This window comes from Passer montanus, unplaced genomic scaffold (genome assembly GCF_014805655.1).
Source record: "Passer montanus isolate IOZ18808 unplaced genomic scaffold, ASM1480565v1 scaffold10, whole genome shotgun sequence".
NCBI lineage: Eukaryota > Metazoa > Chordata > Aves > Passeriformes > Passeridae > Passer > Passer montanus.
The window spans coordinates 34547703-34569972 of NW_024356505.1; the positions used below are offsets into that span (position 1 = coordinate 34547703).

At 38.8% G+C, this 22270-nt stretch overlaps 1 protein-coding gene across 5 annotated transcripts in view; it reads right to left on the reverse strand.

Annotated features, from left to right (window-relative positions):
• Window positions 1-22270, reverse strand: part of ZMYND11 (zinc finger MYND-type containing 11) — a 105486-nt gene that overhangs the window by 20293 nt on the left and 62923 nt on the right. For 2 of the 5 annotated variants that reach the window (XM_039713818.1, XM_039713823.1), the window contains exons 4-5: window positions 10603-10647; window positions 7815-7976 (exon numbers count right to left, since the gene is read on the reverse strand). The exons of 1 other annotated variant lie outside the window; for it this stretch is intronic. In XM_039713818.1, the coding sequence (XP_039569752.1) occupies window positions 7815-7976; window positions 10603-10647 (207 nt within the window). The remainder of the gene's footprint in view (window positions 1-7814; window positions 7977-10602; window positions 10648-22270) is intronic. 2 more of the 5 variants (XM_039713841.1, XM_039713832.1) reach the window with 2 other exon arrangements.

A 22270-nucleotide genomic window follows, 5' to 3' on the forward strand; every position in this document is an offset into this window, starting at 1 on the left:
TACACCTGCATCCTGAAAATGTGACGGTCTTTAGCAAGATCCACATCATTGTGAAGATGATGGTTGCTTAGCAAACACCAGAAAAAAATGAATCCATGCTCTAATATGTAAATAAAAGAGGCTTAAAAATTATCAGTCACTAGAAGTGCGCTATTTTTCATTGAATTACTTTCTGGACATAGGGCTCACAGACACTGAATACAGAGCCCCTGCTTTTACAAATTTACTTGGCAAGAATAAAATTACACATTAGCACAAAAAAAGCTGATAGGATTTGATTGTGTCTCCCCTGTTTCTATTCCTCCTACAAGAGACTGAGGACACTGAAAACCACAGGCTGCTCCCCTGTGCTACAGCAAACTTGAAACCTATGCATCTCAGGATTGTACTTACTACCTACTACCTTTCTTGAAACAGAAGTGTACACAGCACTACCTGCAAAGCTGTTCATTTGACTGCTTAACAGCAATTAGAATCATTACAAACTGTGCTGAAATACCAGCTCAGTCACAAACCTACTCAGGCACTGCATGGTGCATAACAACACTACAGCTTCCTCCTGACTGGGAAAAAATCTCTTATGGGAAGGGCCAGCCCCAGGTATTCCTAAACCTACAGTTCCTTTAAGCATTATTTTCATAATATTAATGGTTGCCTGACCTTCCTTCCAAACTCTGGACTGACAGAGAATTTATCCTGCACTATATACTGAATCACATTCTGTACATTCATGTTTCACTCTGACTACCAGGAGAAACGTGCATTCTGCTGGAATTCAAATCACCTACTCAGTTTCTCATAAACCAACATTGCCACTGCAAATGAAAACCCAAATGTGCATTAAATTATCTGCATTATGAAACACTGCTGTCATTTTGTCATTCCAGGCACTGGAGTGCTGTGTGCTTGCTAATGACACAGCATTTTAAAAGACTGAAACTTATGAGGACACAATAAAACTCACATGCACTGACTAGTCCTACACCTCTTTTTCTGACATGGCTCTGGAATTTATCATCCTTTGAAAGTATTTCAGAATTCATGTGGACCATTTTTCATGCCCTGCTGGGCAAGACAGTCTGAAAGAGACTGTTGAGATAGATGGTTTACAGTCTTATCCTTGAGATCATAAGAAAAGATAGATAGCTGGCTTTGTGTAGTTATTGATGTCAGCAATTAATATCATCTTAAGCATCAATGAAAATGGTATAATTAACTTGCCAATTCTGGCAAACTTTAATTTTTCCACTTTTCCTTCAATTCCCTACACTGATTTATTTTAAGAAAAACATGATCTCCATGTTCCTCTACTAAATTTTGAAAGGTAATAAATTTAGGGAATTGGAACCTATGAGCCAGCAAAATGTCTTTTTATGGCAAGGTTGCTCACCCTTTGTAGAAAGCCAGTTACATTTCAAGCACTTCATTCACTTTTCAATAATTAGCCATTTAGGAGGTAGCATTCACACATTCTTCAGAAGTTATAATGGAAAATGTGTAAGTTTTTAATAAGAAAATCCCTCCTTTGTATTTTGAAGACTTGTAGTGTTCTCAGAGTCATCAACCTAGAGCCACTTAAAGCAAGAAAATAGATAATACTAGATGGGGACTATGATTTGCATAAAATCTATTTATATTGCACTGACACAAGATAATATACCCACTTTCAGGTCCTCTTTATAGGCAGAGTGATATAGAAGCAAATATAAATGAAAATTAGGTCTTCTAATTTCCTATTTTCAAGAAACAAAACAATGATAGTGGCAAGATCCACTTTCTTCTCCCTGTCAGATCTACTAAGATACTCTACTGGAAACCTTGTTCAAGTTCAACTTTGTTTCAAGGAGACTGCTGAGATTCAATCCAGCCCCCAAAATGTCAGGATCCTTATACTTTTACATAGCCTATTTGTGGATAAATTATCTTTATATGGGACTGTACCAGGTCTGGCTGGGATGAAATTATTGTTGACACAGCAGCTCGTGTGGCATTGTGGTTTAGGTTTGTGACCAAAACAGTGTTGGTAACACACGGATGCTCCAGCTCCTGCTGAGCAGTGCTTGCAGAGGGTAAAGGCAGTTTCTCACTCTGCCCCACAGTGATCAGACTGTGGAGGTTGGGAGAAGACACAAGAAGGCTGAACCTGCACTAACCAAAGAGCTACTCCATGCCATGTAACCTCAAGCTCAGCAAGAGAAAGGAAGAAGAGGGGGCTTAGGGGAATTTAGTCATCTTTAATTCAGGAACTGTCTGGGCACTGATCTATCCATCAGGGTGGGGAGTGACTGCCCTTGCACCACCTTTGTTTTGTTTTCTTTACAGCTGGGAGTTGAGGAGACATGGGAATGCATCCCTGTGGTGCTTAGCTGCCTGCTCGGGTTAACCTGCAGCATGGGCAAGTCCCAAGTTACAGCCCTGCTACAGAGAAATCTGCAAACCTCCTGCTTTGAATCATGGTAAACTGAAAGACTTGGTCAGGCCGATGTGTTTAGACAGGGGATGACGGAGTGAAGTAATAACCTTCCCAATAGCAATCCTCATGTAGAAGATTAATGAGATTTGGCAGGTGAAAGGCCAAGCCTGCAGCCTAACTCTTTTCTTGTGGGTGCAGGAAATACTTTCTATGAGCCTTATTCTCTGCAGCACATCTGTTTCTTAGAAGCTGGAACCTGAAGGTTACATTGCTCTTTATATTCAATATTCCAGATTAATTACACTGCCTAGCTGTTCAAGAGGGGAGCAATATATTGCTACTGTGCAGGTGTGACTTATTTAGCAATTCTGACATGCTTATAGTGCAGGACTTCTTTGCAAGGCTTTACAAACCACATGAGGCTAGAGAAGCCAGGGGCACATCCCATAAACACCCCATCCTGCAGTAGCACCATGGATGATGGAAGTGACAAACCTCTGCACTCTGAGTTAGCTCTCAGCTCCCAGAGGGGACATTGTGCTGCAGTTGCTGCAGTCTTTCATTTGAAGAGAAAAAAAATAGGAAAACTCTAAGAAATGCAAGGTATCAGTGCCAGCATTCTGCCTAGCTATAGGCATTCAAATTATATTTGCACCATTTAAAAAGGTTTCTGTTTCCCTGTAATCTCCCATTAATGAATATTTTTCCCTTCCTCTCTCACCTGTCCTGTGTATACACACATCAAAGAGCTGCATTTCAGCTCAGTGATGGATTATGTGAAGGCTGCTCAATGACAGATACGTGTTTCTAAGGCATCAGTTGCATTTTCAGAAGCAATTCAGGTTTCCAGGGGTCTATTTGCAGAGGGGAACTATGAGCATGAGTCTAACATACACTCACCACTGCTCTTTAGAAACTTCTTGCTTTACACACTGGCCCTTGGACTTTTTTAGGGCTTAAATTGCCAGAGGAATTTGGTGCTACATATGGAAAGCTTTACTGCTCTGCTGCCCTCTCAAACTTTCAACCCTCAGGTCCTCAGGTTTCCTGTACCATTAAGAAAGGTATGCAGGCACATGGAATGGGTCTCAGAGCAATCAATGCACTGTGTGCCCTAAGCATCACACAGAAAAGCTTCTGCAGGAGCAAAATATGCCCTGAGATTTGCCTCTTTCATGATCAGATACAGTAAAATTAGACTTTTTAAAGCATCAGGTGCTTTTGGAAATGTTACAGCTGAATCCAAAAATTGATTTCTACATGTATGGTGCACTAAGCACTTTCTGAATATGAAGCAGCATATGAATTAAATATGCTTTTATCTGCACAAAGAAGGTGGCAGGAGGCTCTAAGTGGAGGTTTCCCAGTTTTCTCACGGCTGTGGACAAATTCCTTTAATCTTAATTCAGGATGTCCTATACAATGCCCAGTTCTGTCAGCTCCCTGATTTATTCCAGGGTGCATGGGAGGGACTGGTGAGGACTAACACCTCACAGGGGTGGGCTAAATCTCATCCTTCCCTAGGTGCTGCTAAATCTGCTCCTACCCTAGGACTGCTCTTTACCCACCAATCCACGACTATTATTTGTGTGACCACACCAAATACCGTTTCAAGAATATGTTTCCCCATCCAGGTCTCAAACTCCTACCATAACGCTATGAAATAAGCCAATAAAGCCAGATTCTTTCCTCCCTTTGACATTCACCACCTTGACTGACAGCTGGTACCTACCCCTCTGATCTAAGCACTTGAGTAACTTCACTTCTGTAACCTCCATCTTCCTCTGCCTCTAACTTTCCACTGCTTCTTATTCTCATTTATTAAATTTTGTCTGAAGTTGATTGTGAACTCCATAATGGTTTATTTTTATGTACCCTAGGAAATGCTCAGTACAATACCAGAACTCAGAAAAAGCCTATCCATAGAATACTTCCCAGCACAGTATTTAGTATCTTAAGCCCTACAGATTACTTTGGTCTCCTATGTATAAACCCTAGGAATATTGGAGTACCCACTATGATAGGTAAATTGGCTATAAGTCCTTGCAAAGAACATGCATGGAAGACCAATCTCTCATGAGATGATTGTAAAAAAAATTTAGTAGTCAAGCAAAACCACACGACTAATTCTTTCCTTCTGTTTCATGAATCAAAATCTATTTCTCTGCGACAAATGATATATCAAAATGCTTAATTTTGCCTTCTTCTATTTTTAATTTAGATTTTTAAACAAGAAATAATAATAGTCAGTTACACCAAAATGATCAAAATTCTCCTACTCATAATTTTGTACATATCTATTCCCCCTCCAAAAAATTAGTATTTTGGCAGTACTTTTTGTAGTCTTTAGGTACTGAATTAACAGCTGGAGAAAATTAATTCCCTTGTTTTATATAACTGAAAAGAAGCAATAAATGTACAAGTTTCCTATATATTTCAGAGACAGAGGTGACTAACCCTGTCTGGAATGGACGATTCCAGTAGTGAAAAATGTAATCTCTAAGCTCATTCAATATTAAGTTTTTCTCTTGTGACTTGTCTACCAGGAATTTTGCTGATAATGCCAATTTATTTCACTTAAGACAATGATTAGTCAACAGTCAGGGAAAAATTTCAATCAGTGCAATATGGTTTGAATTGAACTTTGTTTGACTTTTGACTCCTGCTGAGAGTTATATAGGGTACAAAAATGCTCAGAGTGGTACCATCAATTTGAAAAAAGAAATAAATGAGGAACTGGACGTTGTTGTTCATGGATGCAATGGCAAAAAACCATGAACAGGCAAACAGAGTTCAGAACAAGGTTTGAAAGGGATTGTTATAAATTATATGGGAAGAAAATATTTTTTTAAGCTATGAACAAATCTTTAGCATTGGCTTTATAAAATATTTCTGAGTAGCCAAGTGTGCAAGATAAAGCTGCACTGGTTGATCAAACTAATACAACCAGCAATTGTGAAATGAAAAATCCAAAGGCTTGCTGACCTTGGCAGCATTACAGAAGCAATCTTTACATAAGAATGAAGTGTTCTTAGATTATTTCTCCCAATATATTATGTTTTAAACATACTTTTACTTCACCTTTGTAAAGAGCTTTAAAATCTCCAAGTGAAAAGTGCCATGTCCAGTTATGGAATTAAATATGAAAATACATGTATCTCTTTGTCCCAGCTATCACTTTTCTTGAAGACACTTATTTACTGCTGATAACAGTGTAAAACCCCCACTGCCCTTATGCAAGATGGTTAAGCTCTGTTATGCCCTCTGGACATCAGCCAGGCCTCTCTCCACATTATTAGGTTTTGGAATATAGGCCACTTTCTTGCTTTAAAAATGAAATTAGAGCAGTCATTTCCTAGGAGGGTGGGGAGAAAGTAGCAGAACACTGAAGGATGACTACTGACACAAGGATGCTGCCTCCCACACTTAAAGGGACTGTGCAAGCCTCCTTAGCCCAAGTTTGCAGAATTAGGGCTTGAAGTGATTTGAATTAACAACAAAAAAAAATAGGAGCTGCTGACACAGGGGGAGAAAGGATGCCATGGCATTCACAATGGCAATATCCACAAAAATAGGTTGATCATCACCTGAGGCACTGAGCAAGCCAAAGGCCTCTGGGGCAGGAAGTATTTAAGAGCCCCCCAAACCTCTCCTTAATATTTGTATAAAAAAAAAGGAACCAATATGCAGAAAGATAGGCAGAGAGCACATGGCTCAAGTTTCACAGGATTTTCTTATTAAGGTAAACGTTTATTTAATATCATTGCCATAAAGGACTTCAAGGCTTCATGATGAAAGTCAAACTGTTCTCAAAGCTGACGTATCAGAGCATATTTCCAGCAATGATTCAGCATTTCCACTCTGAGGACACCCATAGTACAAGATAAATGTTATGAAACCACTTCATACACAAGGTGGCATAAACCATCCACATTCTCTACCTTCACCAGGCATCATTTAAAATTCCTGGCAAATCCAGTGAAGACTTGATGCAGTTTACCTAATTTTAACTATTTATAGGAATAATCAATACTTATAATAAGACCCAAAAATTATAAAAGAGATTTATTTAAAAATCTTAAAGTAAATCATCTATATACAGTCATAGTTTTTGGTTTTAAAAGAGGGACTATTGAGTAGCTAAATTAAATGCTAGCAATTCAATATGGAGAGATACAGTATATGTGTTTATTCTTAACAGTTCTTCCCTGCCACTACTTCCTTTTCATTACTTTCAGCTTCTTTGAGGCAGGCCTGATTTTTTTACTATTTCCCTAAACCCTGGGAGCTCCCTGAGAGCAATCTGCTCTCCTGAGAGCAACCTGAGGCAACAACAACAGGTTTTGTGGAACTCACTCTAAGGTAACAGCAGTCAAAAGTGCTGTTTTGAAACAAAACACTCCACATGTTTTCAACAACTGCTTCCCCATCCCACAAAGTGCCTGAAACCTTACATTCCTTGCAGCACAGATCATCCTAAGGTCAGCCTGCTGCTCTACAGCTAATCCAAGCTTTTAGCAAAGGAAGTGCCTCTCTCTCCAGCAATCCTAGGCAGAGTGGAAGTGGCAGTTTTAAGCCTTTCTGTAGCAACAATTTTATCTGAAACATTCATATGCATTATTCCTTCCACAGGAAGGGAGTCTAGCTCTGTAGGAAGCCTAGTGAAGTGCTCCATTTGGGGAGGTGACACAGAGATGACAACAGCAGCAGGTATTTGGCTGATTCAAGGCTAGGTACCAGTAGGCACCACTCCTGACCAGAATGTTTCATCTTCTAATGGCATGTAGACAACATATCTGCCCATTCTTGGAAAGTATATAAGAAATGCTTTTTGCTGTCTCACTGCCATACTCATAAGAATAGCATTTTTAAAGAAAAAGCAACATAGATATGGATGCCGTGAGTGAAATCCAGATTGCTCTTTTTGCACCAATAGAATCCACATCAGTAAAAGCAGGATTTAACTCCTTGTTTTTGATACTAGACTCATCAGTAACATGACTGTGGCTTTATAACATAAAATACCATTCCAATAAAATATTAAGAATGCAAGTCATCAAAATACAAAAATGATTCATGAAAATGACATTAGGTAACAACAGTAGCATCTTATACAGCAATTTGTTTACTCTTGTTGAAGGTTCCCACACTTTACTGCACTCAGGTGCACACACTCTGGCACAGGGTACTGTGCAAGTAAAACTTGCTGGAATCTTCAAAAATTGCCATCTGCTACATGCACCACATTTTGGTACCTCTGTACAGATGCTCTAGGTATGTACCATCGTTTCAATATTCAGTTCTTTACCCAATAACCTGGCCAGACCATCTGAACACCTTCATAAATCTGTTAATGAATAGCAATCCTCTAATCAGCACATGAAATCTCATAGGTACTCACCCTGCAAACTGGGCACTGCCAGTGACTACTGCTGTCTCTAAGCCTGAACTCATCAGACAAACACTTGGAATGATACACACGAAAACACAGGTCACATATCAACACCTCTCCAGGCAAATGGCATTCAAAACAATACCAGTCATGATTTTCTGTTTCCCAGTCCTACAAAAAATACAAAATATTTTGGTATGACATTCTGTCAAAATCTGCAGGAACTAAGAACAAAATTGATATGTCTTGAAATCCAGCAGCAATTAGACATTATAAACATTTTTAAGAAGTGTATAATGTTTAAAAAACAGGGGAAAACCTACGTGCTTAAAGGTCTTCATCAATTTAATACACACTAACTCCAATAGAATATGAATGCCAAGTTTGAATTTTTTCAATTTTCTGATTAGTTACAATTTCAAATATGAGCTCTGTCCACAATGAAAAGTGGGTTTGTTTTCTACCTTTGTGTAAAACATTTGTTGACCTCTCTGTATTAGATTGCAAACAAAAGTTTGTGCACCTCAACAGACCATACCTATTTTCTTGGACTATTTCCCTCAGCTTGATTGTTACATTATATTTTCAACTGTAATTTTCTGAAGGGTGGTCCCTTCCAGGCTTTCCTCTCTTAAAACTGACAACTTTTCAGCATCAAAGTGTTGAGTTACAAGAAATAAATGAAATCATGAACCAATTACTGCAAGAAATGTTTCTGCTAAGCAATCCCAATGCAATTCAAAACATATAAAATGTTTCACTTGCCGTGCTCAATAGCACCGGGCTCATTCCTGAAATGTTCTGCAGTAGACAAAGGATATGGTTCTGCTGATGCACAGGTGTCTTTAATATACTTTTCCTTGAAAATTCACCCCCAACGGCCAAATTCTGACCTTTGAAACATGTGCACAAGCTTTGCTGAAATAAATGAGAGCAGCATGCATATAATTTGGAGGCAGAATTTTGCTCTAGGAATCTGTAGTTCTAAAACCAAGCAGAATTGCCAGTGGCCACTGTTAAATGTTTGTTTGTTATCTGAAATGCCACAGTTTTCTCTACACTTAGAAGACAAAATAGCTGTCATATCTCAGATAAAACTCCCAATGCCTTTTCATGTCAAATGTCACTTTTCAATGGGTTCAGATCTCTGCAAAAACTACTCCTATTCTTCAGTAAATTATCTCGATAAAAATCTGATCGAGCTATTTTTAATGTCATGTTGTAAAGGTGGAGTTAGCAATTCCCACCGACTGCCAGCACCGGCATTTGTGTGGTTTTCATTATTCTGTGCCTGGGAAGTGCAGTCCTGGTGTGAGAGGTCTCCTCCAGCGGAGCAGCGTACGAAGGGCCACAGAACTCCTCTGAGCAGAGCCCCCAGGAACACACGAGATTTTGGGACAACCCCAACCCACACTGCCTGCACTAAACTGGATTGCAGGGGTAGCAAGTTTAGAGGGGGGGGGAACCACCCTATGAAATCTTAACCAGAACTTTGCCCTCCTTTGTTGTGCAGATTAACAGTGTAACTTGACCTTTTGTCATTTCTCCTCATTTCATTTTGTTGGCAAATTCTGTATATCTCAAAATGGCATAGCACCACCAGTTTTGCCTAAAAGAACACATTCTTGTTTCACCAAATCTTTCCCCTTCCAAAGTCCAGTGGCTGTGTATTTTGGGAGCCCTTTCTTTGGGATATTTTGTAAACAACTAAAGATACTGCATTGTTGGTGCACTTGATTTGCCTGTAGACTGGGAGAAATCAGGATAATGTTTTTTTATGTCATTTATATTAACTGTATCTAGAAAATGAAAAAAAAAAATCAGGTGGCAGTAAAGGGCCAATTAAGCAAGAAAAAGAATCAGTTTTGGTTGAATGTATATTTAGATAAAAATTAAACTGAGAAGACCCCAAGAGGTCCTGCAATTTCACCACAGATTCAGGATTCCAGGAGTCTTAATTTTTGTTTGTATTAGTTACGTATTCGTATCTCCCAGATATTCCATTGTTAAGAAATATGCTGGCAAAGAGATGCGGAATTTCATAAACATACGGAAATATATTTGCTGGCAAGAAAAACCATACACTCAAGCCAGAAACCATGACGTTAAATAAAAGAGCAGAAGAGGCTTCCTTCAGTATTCACACTGCAAAGTTTTGAAAACCCCATTATTTCTAAATACAAGGATTTTCACAGAAAAAAAAGCTTTAGTTTAATGCAGTATATTTAGTGCATAAGTATACATAAAACATTAATTTGTGCAATATATTTGAAAAGCTATTTAAAAAAAGGTTTAAAAAGGTGCATAACCCTTGTGGACAACTGCCCTATTGACTTCAATAGCGAGGTCAGAGGCATCAGTTTTCCTCCAACAGCAACGAAACGTTGGCTATTGCTCCTCTCGGCTTACCTAAGCGTGAACGGGAGGGGAGTGCGCTCCCAGCACTCCGTCTATTTATTCACTTATTTATCTCCATGCGGGAGACGGGGCCGGTCGCGCCGAGCCCAGCCGGGGCCCGGGCGGGCCGGGCCGCTCGGGCAGGGCGCGGCGGGGCTGCAGTTCCCGGCCGCACCGCCAGGTGTCGCCGGGCGCTGCCGAGAGCGGCGGCCTGAGGGCGGCCGCGGGGACAGCGGCGGGAGCGGGCCCGGGCCAGCCGCGCACACGCTCCGCTCGGGACCGGGGGTGACATGGATGATGGTGGTGGCTAGGAGAGTAAACTAAGCTATCCTAATGGGAGACAGAAACGTAATAGGAAATATGACAGAATTCAAAACCACATAGTGCAAAAATTGTTCACCTTGTTTTTTGCTGCTGTCTGGGAAAAAGGCTGCATACCGTAGGCCTTTCAAAATAAAAACAAAACAAACTTTGTATCTATACTGTAAGCCATCTGGTTATCAGGATATACACAAGGCTAGAAAGAATTCATGCACAGTGACCAGGAAATCAATCTGTTAGTTCTAACTTCTGGTTGCATACATTTCCTCCTGCATTCCTGGAATGCTACCTGACACTTTCACCACATTTTATTTCTTTAAAACATCCCACGTACTTATATGATTAAAAGAACCCAACACCCATCATTCTTATCCATATACACACCCACCACCAGGCCAATTTAAAAATCATCAAGAATATTAATGATTGTTAATTAATGCACTCTCTTTCATACATAAACTTTCTCTGGGTATCTAAAATGGATTCTTCCAACACAAATTGCTGCATAGAGAATTGCCCCACCAAAAGCAAAGCAGCACCTTTGCTGCATATTATCTAAGGTTAGGCTATCACTTTATCAATCAAACTCACAGTCCTCGTTTGTGTATAAAAGGTGGTACATTTTCCCAGGGCCATGCAGGCTAAGGAAGGATCTCCACACAGGGACTGAGTTTCCTGGTGCAGGGAGGGAAGGGCTCCGGGGTCACTGTGCTGCAGACAAAGGGAATCAATCCTCTGCCCAAGTTCAGCTTTTCAGCGGCACCAGCCTGGCCCCGAGAGGGAGCAGATTTGGTAACTCAGATCCAACAGGAGACCTTCCCCTTGGTCCTGCCCAGCTGCCCGCTGCATTCGTGGATCTATGCACCAGCAGGACAGAAATGAGTTTGGGGGACTGTGTGTCACAGCCAGAGCTACGCTCTGTTAGGCAGAGCGGGATCTTGCAATCATATGGGTCACACGTGGTGGTCACTTGCTCTTTATATTCAAATCTGTCAAACATTTTATCATAAAGGTCACTTTGCACTGACATTAATAGCTGAGGTTCACTCAGCATCATGAGTGAAGTACTGCAACAATTTCAAAAACACATCTTAATTTATGACCAGCACGTAAGCTTACTTTTCTTTGTCATTTGTCTTAAGTAGGTTGTCTTAAAGCAAATACATACATTTATTCTGGAAGTACAGAAAAATAACATGGGATAGAAAATGTCAGGCTATCCAGAGCACTTGACAATTTAAATACAGATAAACCCAACAGAAAGGAATGAATCATCATGTCGTAGCCTTTACTGTAAAATAAAATACATAGTTGTTGTCAAGGAAAGAATAATTTTAGTGCACAAAGAAAATGTCCATTATAATGCAAATGTACATGGAAAAGAAATGCTTACTCATTAGTAATGGAGATTTACTTAGCTGTAATTGAAATAGGGAATCTGTATGTTGGAGAATGTGACATCCTGCTGTACAATTAGCATACCATTAAGTAGGAGATGTGAAGCACATACTGACAGTAAAATTAACAATAACTTAGAGGTCACAATTGTAACTATTAGGTCACTTCCATACCACAGCAAGCCCGTAATTATTGTAAAAAAAAGATGTTAAAACAAGTAATACATTTTCATTTTCATATAAATTATATGTAGGTATAGCACATGAAAACAGTATAACCTCCTTTCTCAGACTTTGTCTAAAAGGACCACTTTGCCTTTTTATAATGCACATTCCATTAACATAGCTCATTTCTTACCTGTTAATCTGTTTTCTCCAAGTCCCTTAATGGTAGCCCAGATACTCGGTATTAAGTCACTCTACTATCAGGTGGAGAGAGGAAAAGGGAGGGGGGGAAAAAAGCAAAACTCTATTCATGAAACTCCCCCTTATGGGGATTTGCTGGTTTCACACAGTTGAACTAGATTTCCCAACAATCCAGATTATGGATATCCTTTGGACCCAACCAGTAAGCTAAAAAAAAAAGGGTCATATAGATGGGAAAGACAGTTAAAAGTCAGTTACCCCTTTGGCACGATCATGTTTATTTACAAATAGCATACATACAGTTCTGTTGTCCTAAATTCAATATGAAGCAAACCAAGGGAATAATTTCCCATGGAGTTCATGGTTCCCAGCATTTCCTGTGTAGCACTTGTCCCATAGCAATCTTTGCACTTTTTTTCCCCCCAGGTGTTCTGTTTTAAGTGCTTTTCCAGCATTTATTTTATATGTGTGCTGCTGTGGTGTTCCTCTCTCTCCCCCCTACACTCCTGCACACACAGCTCCTTCCAGATCACAGGATTTTCATTCAGACCCACCTGTGCACAAACTCATTGTCAGCCCAGCAGGCTGTCTATGCTTTAACAGTCCCTACAGCTCCAGATGCCCAGTGGATAAGAAACTTAGAGCAGTTTTTCACTAGTTTAAAGGAAGCGTATTAGTAGATACACAGTAGATTTCACCCACCGTGTAACACTTTTGGTCTGTCACAGTGGTGGAATCTAGAATGGCATCAAGGTCCATGCCAGCAGATAGAAGTAATTTGCATGCTACAATAGATAGTAGTATTTGCATGTTACATTTATTTCAAGTAATTTTCATCACCAACCCAAGACTTCAGTGTAATCTTTTCATGATTATTTAATAACCCTTTAAAGGATGTCAATAAATGAGTTCCTACTATTTCTCAGATTCCCATTTCTTTAACATAAAATGAGATAGGCCATACCCAATTTAAAGATATAATTTCTGAAGCAAATGTTCTGTATTCTGATATTTTGGGACTTGGGAACAGCCATAAGGAACACTTCCATCTCTTCTCACCTCTATCAGCTTTAAAATCAGAATTCCCCTCCCCTTTCTTCAACTAAGAGAGAAGCTTTTAAAATCTTGGGTTCTGATGTCAAGGTTTCTTTGCTGGCCTTCAATAACTCTTCACTGGAACCGAACAAAATTGACTACCAAGTAGAAATATTCACTGAAATAAATGCCTAACAAGAATGATGCTTTTTTTTTTTTTTTTCACATCTTCGATTTTGTTTTGGTTTTGCAACATGCATCCATCATCATCTGCTGTTGGGAAGTAATTCCTATCATCTCTACTTAATCTTTCATATTTCAAACTTTCTGCTGTAAATTAAAAGCCTTTATTATATAAGAAATGGTGGTACTGCATTCTAGCATGGATGGATCTACCATTTCATTACTCTCCTCTGGTATCCGGGTCATCTCTTTAAGAGAACTGAGTATGCTGCAGGAACCTATGCCCCACTCACATTAAACAAAGCAGCATCTATTTCTGTCTAAATACATTTTCCATTCTTAATAAATCAGTTCCTTTCTGTCTTTTTTCAGGCAGCATCTGTTCCATCAAAGCTTTCTCAATTAGACATGAGCTTTACTAAAGGTAATTGCTAAAACCTTGCAGTACATCTTTATGACTCACAACTATCAGGAACCACCGTGGGGGTGCACTACCTATGAGACTTCTGTCCTCCAAAAGCTGAAGAAATGCTTCCTACTTCTATATTTGCTGCAAATAGCTACTGCCCACTTCATTTATCTGTTGTGTACTTCTCTCATAGTGTAAATACTGGAATCCCTGCCCCACACAAAAGGCAACCTGTAAACAGACTTGGACAGGAGCACCAGGGTTTTAATAGCCCTGATGAGCTCCAGAAATGCAACACCAGCATTTATCTCAGCTTTGAAATGCCTCCCTTTGCCCATCTATGCACTGCTTTTGCAATTCTGTTCAACTTCCAAGTAACTGCTCTGTAGTAAGAGGTGTTTTACAAAGTGTGGCTGATTATCTGTAGAGCTGCACAGATGGAAGCCTTACCCCCCCCCTTTTTTTTTTTTCCCCAGAGAGTTCAAGTGGATGTGGTACGTGCACACTGGCCTTTATTTTAAACAGGCTCTATCTCATTGGGCACAGCAGCCAGTAGGAAAGCTCCAGCTTATCAGGGGTCTCTGGCAGATGTACTGGTTTCCACTCAGACATCAGCATGCACCAAGTAATACCTGGGTGGAACAAACATTATGTGTCATGGAACATCATTCCCAGTGTTTTTTCAAATGCAGTGGGGACACAGTGCGTGTGTTTTTCACCAGAAGCCTTAGTCTGCTGTGAGAGCAGTCTTCTTACTGCCCTTTGGGTCAGTCTTCTCCTTGTGCCCTGTCCCTGGCTCCATCTGTTCTTTAGCAAGCATGAATCCTCCTGTAAACATCCTTTCAGTAGCCCACAGGATCTGGTTTTATCTTTTCATCAGAACAATGATGAAAAGGTTAGGCTTCAAACTGAGGAAGGTGTGATTAATTCCTTGATGGCTCAGAGGACTTACTCCATCTTTGCAGCAGGTAAATGGTGAGTTAGCTGTTTAATAAAGTATTTCCCTTTCATCATTACTGTAAAGGGTCTATATTTGATCAGGACGATTGCTTTCCAATGATAAAAGTTTCTTAGATCATCACATGTTTTACATTTAATGCTAGAGCAATGCTTTGGGGTAAATTCAGCACCAAAATAAGCTTATTTTCTCCCCTGCAGTTTTCATGCATCCCTGTGTTTACTAGATATATTTCTTCCTGTTTTGCATCTATGTTTTTCCTACTGCTTTTGCTCATCAAAAGTGCTTAGCAAATAAACAAGCATCCATCTCTCTTTCAAAGCCAGGAAGACTTCAGCAGCTAGAATTCCTTTGTGCAAATTGTTTCACTTTATCTTTTCTTTCTTTTTCTAGAAAACTACTACAGCAGGTAGCTACAATGTGTGCTTTTACAGACAGGATAATCTATCCATTCAGATCTGTTGCCTTTATAGATTCGTTCCTTCTCTGGCCTGGGCTTTATCTTTAAAATGGATTCCCATAAATTGACCCTGTAGGACACTTTGTAGGTACTCATTATTCATATTTTATCACAAAGAAATAAAAAATAATTATGAATTCATATGTCCTCACAACTACTGAGGCATCATGCTTTATTTCAAGTACATTTATTTATTTATTTGTTAATTATGGCCAAGGTTTTAGAATCTCAGCAATTAATTGGAATTTCTTGTTTTACATGGTTTTTAAATTCTCTTATTTTAGAAACCCTTTCTATTCTAAAAAGAACAAACACAAAACCAACAGTAAGGGGAGAGATCAAAATCTCCTTTGCCACAGTCCATGTATCTATGAGCTTGTAATTATCCATTTCCTTTTTTTTCACTGGTAACTTCTTCCTCTTCTGATGCACCGATGCAGGAAGACAGGTTCTGCAGAGAATTCCACAACCTCTCAGAACTCTTCTGGCTTTCTTTCACTGAATTTGATCTAATTAATTTATTGCCAGTTTGTCCTAGAAGTCTTCAGTTCCCGGCAGAAACCTCCCAAATCTTCTCTGGATTCTGCCAGGACAGGTAGATTTTTATTCACCTTCCCACCCTGCAGCCATGCTCTGGACAACTTGGGGTGATAGGTCCCAAAGTGCAGAGCCAGGCTCTAGCTCTCAGTGCTAAAGAAGTGAGTTTTTTCCAAGAAGTGTAGTAGCATGTAGCAGCCAAACTGACTGTCACACTTATCTGCTCGGCCTACAAGCTGTGTTCCTGAAGGAATGAATAAATCTCAATTTCCTTCCCAAGAATATAATGTTTGAGTAGTAGCAGTGCACATTATTTAGGGTGAGACAATACAAGCGTTCTCCTCCAGGATATTAGAAATATAAAATAATTTCAAGTTAAAGTGTTTTTTTCTTTCTTCATGTTCCAAGCAAGTTCAAGGTTAATAGAAACTTTCAGCTTATCTCCTCAGAAACTGGATTCACTCTGCTATTAAGGTCACAATTTTTGACTTAAGTTGAGCCAAGAGGAGATTTGTAGGCTATTTTCATTAGGGAGATAAATCAGTGATGGAGCGAGGAATTTATCAGGTGCAATGCCTTTTATGTCCACATTATGGTTTTGTTCCCCTAGATAGAAGGTAAATCCAGACCAGAAATAAACCATCTCTTTGTTTGTAGTTCCAAGTCTCCTTTCAAGAACTGTGCACAAAAATGGTCTTCTTCCCTTTTCTTGCTTAAAATACATTTACATTGCTTCTCTGGTCTTCTTGTGCAGTTTTTCTTTAGGTTGATGGTTCAACACACAGAGGAACATTTTATCTGAACCAACAGCAGAACCTCCTACACAGGTTCCTTAAACCTCTTGCCTATGTGTCCTATGCTGTAGGTGTGGCTGATATTGTTTCAGCTGTCAGTTGATAGAAAGGCATGGGGACTGCATTTATTGTGAATTAAGCATGACTATTAATAAGCCAGTCAAGTTCAATGAAGTTTCATTCAGTGACCAGCATGACACAATAATAATAGATTTTAATCAGAGATAATAGATTTAAATTGCCAGAGATACAGAGCATTTGGAACCCACAAAGTTAATAAAAATAACACTACTAGGTCAGGGTGGGCATAGAAGGGGTAGAAAAAACTCAAGATGCATATTTTCAAAACAAACTCAAGACAGACTAATCTATGTCATTTTTCTATTAGCATAATTTAAATCCCATGATGAAACCTTTCTGCAGACTAGTTTGACTAGTTTACTTCAAACTTGGAGGTAAATTCTCATTCTTAAAAACATCCTTTCAATCAGAAAAGAACATTTCGTGAAATCTGTGAACAACATTATCAGTATCTCAACTCCAGAATGGAGAGTGAAAGCCTTAAAGAAGAATGCAGCATTACATCACCTGAATTTTGAAAAGTCAAGTTGGCAAAGCTGAGAGAGGCAAGTGAAGATGCTGACAAGGTTGTTTCACCAGTTTAAAAGAAGCAGCATCTCTCTGCAGTCAGATGGAGTCTACTAGTGTCACCTTCAGTAATGTGAAGATCCTGCAAACATTGTGAACTCCCTTTCCAGAGAACAAAAAATAAGGATGAGCAGAGGAGAGGGAAGAAATACCCCTGAACAGATGGGAAGAGAAAAATAAGATTGGAAAGGGAATGCAGAGAATTGCTCACTATTCTTAACCCATCTAGAGGCAGCAAGAACCACTAGAATTGCTGTGAAGCCATTCTCATGATCTGCATGTTAAGAGCCTTAATGCAAAGACAGAAGAAGGTCTTGGCTTTAATGCAGAAAGAATTTCTCTTCCATAAGTTGGGAATTCAGAATTTTAATTTATTTATCTAGGACAAAATAGTCTATGCTTTGATTTGATGATTTGAATATATTTGCTTTTCTGAACTTTCACATATCCACTTATTTTTAGTTTATTTATAAGTAGAATCACATCTGCAGTTTGAGACAATAATTTGCAAGATAAATCATTGCATTTAGCACATGAAGGACTGATTTCATGGCAGTCTTTTGGAAAATTAAGCTCCAAATTATGGGACCTTAAAGGATGGAAAGACAGCAAAGATTCAAAGAATTTCAGAAGCTCATCATCCTTGAGTGTTCTTGTGTGACCAGGCTGGTATGTGGCCTGACCTCAAACTCCTCATACTCTCCCTGATGTGTGATAATAAGGGATGGAAGCCAGTTTGAATTTTTTCTCTCACGGGATCAATCATTAACTCTTTGCATCAGTGAATCCCAAACTGTAAAGAACACTGGCACTTTCACAATAATTAGGAATCTATCTGGAACATTCCAGCCTGGAAAATTCTCGATTTGTTCAATATGTAAAAAATATGAACTAATATGGCTTGGGCTATGTTTGGCTTTGGATCAGTGAATTTACACAGGACTTTCCATTACAGGCAATATGGATGGACAAGGCAAACAGAGAATTTTTTTAAACACTGAAGGAGATTTTTCTTCATTTGGTGTGACATGTTCTTCCTCTTTGTGCTCTTCAGTTGTAAGAGCTTTCATGATGAAGGCACTGGCTGTCACTATTGCTGTTTCATATTATCCTCCTGCTCCTAACTGAAAAGAATGGGATGCACATTAAAACCATTCCTCAGCCTGGTTATTTAGAACTGGTAGCTATTCAGGCTGGTTTTGGATTGAGGTTTGGTTTTGCCTGTTGTTGTTTGGGGCTATTTTATTATTTAAAATGTATTTTGTGTATAGAAAAGATTCAAACTCTCACAGTGACAGTTCTTAAGCTTTTTACAATTATCTTCACATTTATGGAGACTCAAGATGACATAGTCAGTTCAAAAAACAGCTTCTGGCTACCAATACTGACCTAGCATGGAAAAATCAATATAATTACAAAAGCAATTAAGCATGGCAAGCAAGGAATCAAGCCTTTGCTCAATCTAAAATAATTTAGATTAACACAAACATAACAGCCAAAATAGTCCTTTCTCATAGACTGATCCTAGCAAAATCAAACCTGCAACTCATCAAATCACAAAAATAACTGGGTATGTGCCTAAGGTCACTTGGGTTAAAAAATCACCTTCAAGACCCACAGTACTGACAGTGGGTTACAACAAATGTTACAATGATGGCAATACAGACAGAGTGGAGAGATGGATTATTTAGGCACCTTCGTGACACTGGAGTTGCTTTGAGCAAACCCCAGTACTTTCTCAATTTAAAATAGCAGAAAAATCCCCAGTAATGAAATAGCACATTGAGAACACACATGCATGTTGGGGAAAAAAACAAGTTGTATCTCTAATGTTTTCTGAAAGCAGAAAAAAGCAAGGAAACTTCCCCTCCAAACAGTGTGCTCTTCACTAAACTCAAACATCTTTAGAGGGAAGAATTGGAAAGGAAATCATTTAGATACAGAGAGGACCAAATACACAGGAGAATGACTGTAACTGAACCCCACAGTCAGACTTAACCAGCCAGAGGAATTTCTGCCTCTTTCTATAGGCAATCAATTAAATTATCAGAAAACAGAACTCCGTAAAAGAATAATCTCTTGAAAATATAATCATCTTTTTTGCATTTTTCAGTGAAGAAATAGCTCACAGTGCCTTAAGTGTGAAGCCTCACTCTTCACATCTCATTAGAGACTTTGGCCACTATGAACCATTTTTAAACCACAGCAGTGTTGTGGGGTATGTTGCAATCAGATGCAAACAATGAACCTGTGTTATGAACACATCTCCATTTTACAAGAGCACAATATTGTTTGGCTTCATGAACACAGGAAAATTGAAATTATACATTCATAAAGCCTCTCTCTGGGTCAGAGCAGCTTTATGACTTTAATCATGAGGAGAAGTAGCACATTAAATGCTCAAAATAGCTCAGTGCACACTGTCTGTAGAAAAATGTGAGTAAGAAAAACTAACTCTAAAAACTGCATCTAATGCCCCCATAAAGCCATAGGACATTGGTAATTAAATTCAATTTTTTTTTCTTGGGGTTAGACACAGTACTATGTTACACAGTTAAAAGTAGATAAAATCATGGCAGAACTGAAAATAGTAATGAATAGGTAAGAAGATTCATTCTTATTTTCTTGAAGAACTACATTTCCTTTCTATTTTATCAACTGCATTCAAAACAAAGTTAACAACACTGATTTACAAATTCTTTTCTAAACCCAAAGAGCAAGAAGTTTTTTTTTTATGCTGAAAATAAATAGCAAGTCCAAATTCCAGAAGTTCTGTGAGAAACAGAAACAAAGCATTTAGAAAAAAAGAAAAAAGTAAACTTCCATTACCAGACTTCGGGACTGACATTTCCCTTGCAAGGCAAGAAGCTGAAGAGATTTTGTTCAATTGTATAACAATGCATCAACAAACAGAAAAATGCAAAATTCCTAACTAAAATCCTGAATAAAAATGGAACATAAATTCTTCTCTCATTTATTTTGTGCAAATGCATTAATCATCTGCAAGATAAGAAGGCCTGTAAGATGAGAACACATTTTGAAAATGTGCAAAACATCTGGAGACATGGTAAATGAGCAAACAAAATGAATACCTGCACAAGCCCTGGAGGTATAATATTTGCAGCTAAGTTCTTGTTTAGGTACCAATCCTTAAATGTCAGTTGGAATACAGTACATTTTGTTACCGACTCCACAGTTTAAATTTAGTAACTTACATAAAAATATTTCTCTCACATGTATCTGACAGAATAATTTTCCACTCTTAAATTCGACCATTCTTTTTTATTTTTTTTTCAGTTTTTCTGAACATTAATTTTCATGAGCCATCCCTTTTGGGAGAACCTCCTGGTGCCCTCAAACTGTTTTGTCTTTGCACCTCAGCTTGTCTTTTGTATATTACTAAATATGTGAGGTTTTGCTAATTTTTTTTACCGTAGCTTCAGCATACTGCTAGAACAATGAGAGCAAGGTAGTATAATTTTTCTGAAGGCTAAGGGCTAACCCTATCAGAAACCATGTCCTTACTGCATAGATCTATCATTATGTCAACCTATGGATAGGGCAGATGTTTGGAAACCCCTAAGCAAGCATCACAGATTATCAAATTACTCTTTTCCAAGTAGAGCTGCATTTTCATAATCTCTATACTTTCAACTACTGTCACTATTTAGCCATCAGTCTGTAGTCACCATCACAACCAGTACTTTCAGGTCATGTGGCATCCTCTAGTCAGGCACCTCTTACAGTAACAAAGGTGCTCAGCAGTTTTGTGGCCAAGGCAAATAATCTTTTCACCTGCTAAAATTCAGATCCAAAACTTCAAAAGCATAAAAAATCACCAAGCAAATACTCAAATAAAAAGTGGGGGGAGGGATGATAAGAATGTATCCCTTTGCTATCTCCTTGGAGCAGCCTGTGTTTGGTGACTTCCACTGTGGTGCCAGGAAAGAAGCAAAAATCCAAAAGCATTCTTGCACTGGTGTCAGTGGTTGCTGGATTGATTCTTAAGTCTTTTCTTTCCTGTTTTGAGCTTTCCAAGTTCCAACAGTACCAGTCAAATTAAATTTGACAATTAGATCAAGGGTCTGTAAGTGCCAAAGTCTGAGCCTGAAATCCCTATTTGAACATTAATACCCTGCTTCGAAGAGTTCCATCTCCTCCAAGTGCACCTCCACAAAGAATTCTGTGTATTTGTCCTCACTGAAATGTAACTTGAGTTCATGGTCCAACAGTCATTAGTACCAGATTTGAGCAGTGCTGAATTACAAAGAACTACAAACTGCCTCTTGATCGAGTGCAGACAAAGCATCTGTAAAACTACCCCTGTGTCCAAGGCAGAGAACATCCCAAACTTGATGGGTTCGCACCAATTGTCGGAGAATGGAAAATACTTGATCTGATGTCGAGTGATGACAATGACACTTTGTTACTCATTAAAACTTTCTGAATAAAAGAACAAAGAGAATGACTTTATACCAAGTCAATGTGTTTTGCTTCATCTGTCTGCAGCATTTTGATTCAGTATTAGGAACAAAAAGTTTGAGTTTGGGTACTTTTGAAACATGGCCTGGATCAGAAGCTGATTTTTATTTTTGCATAAAACTGTTAAGTCAAGTGTGGTGTTCTGAACTACTGAGACAGCCACCACACATATGGTCACAGCCCAAAGTATCAGTGCTTAGCAGTAATACTGAAAATGCAGTCTGCTTCTAACGAAAGGGTTATTCAAAATGTGACTTGAACAGTATCTTCGGTCAAAGACAGCGTTTTTTGCTCAGACATAAAATAATTGTGCAATTCTAATGACTCACTGGGAATTTACAGGATGTAAATTCTTTCAAGTTTTGTAAAAGAAATGTTGCTAATAAGCAGCAAGAACATTATTTGAATGATTATATAAAAAATGGCTATTGTGAGGCATTTTGATAATTTTTTCTTTTTTTTCCTTTCTCTTAGCAAT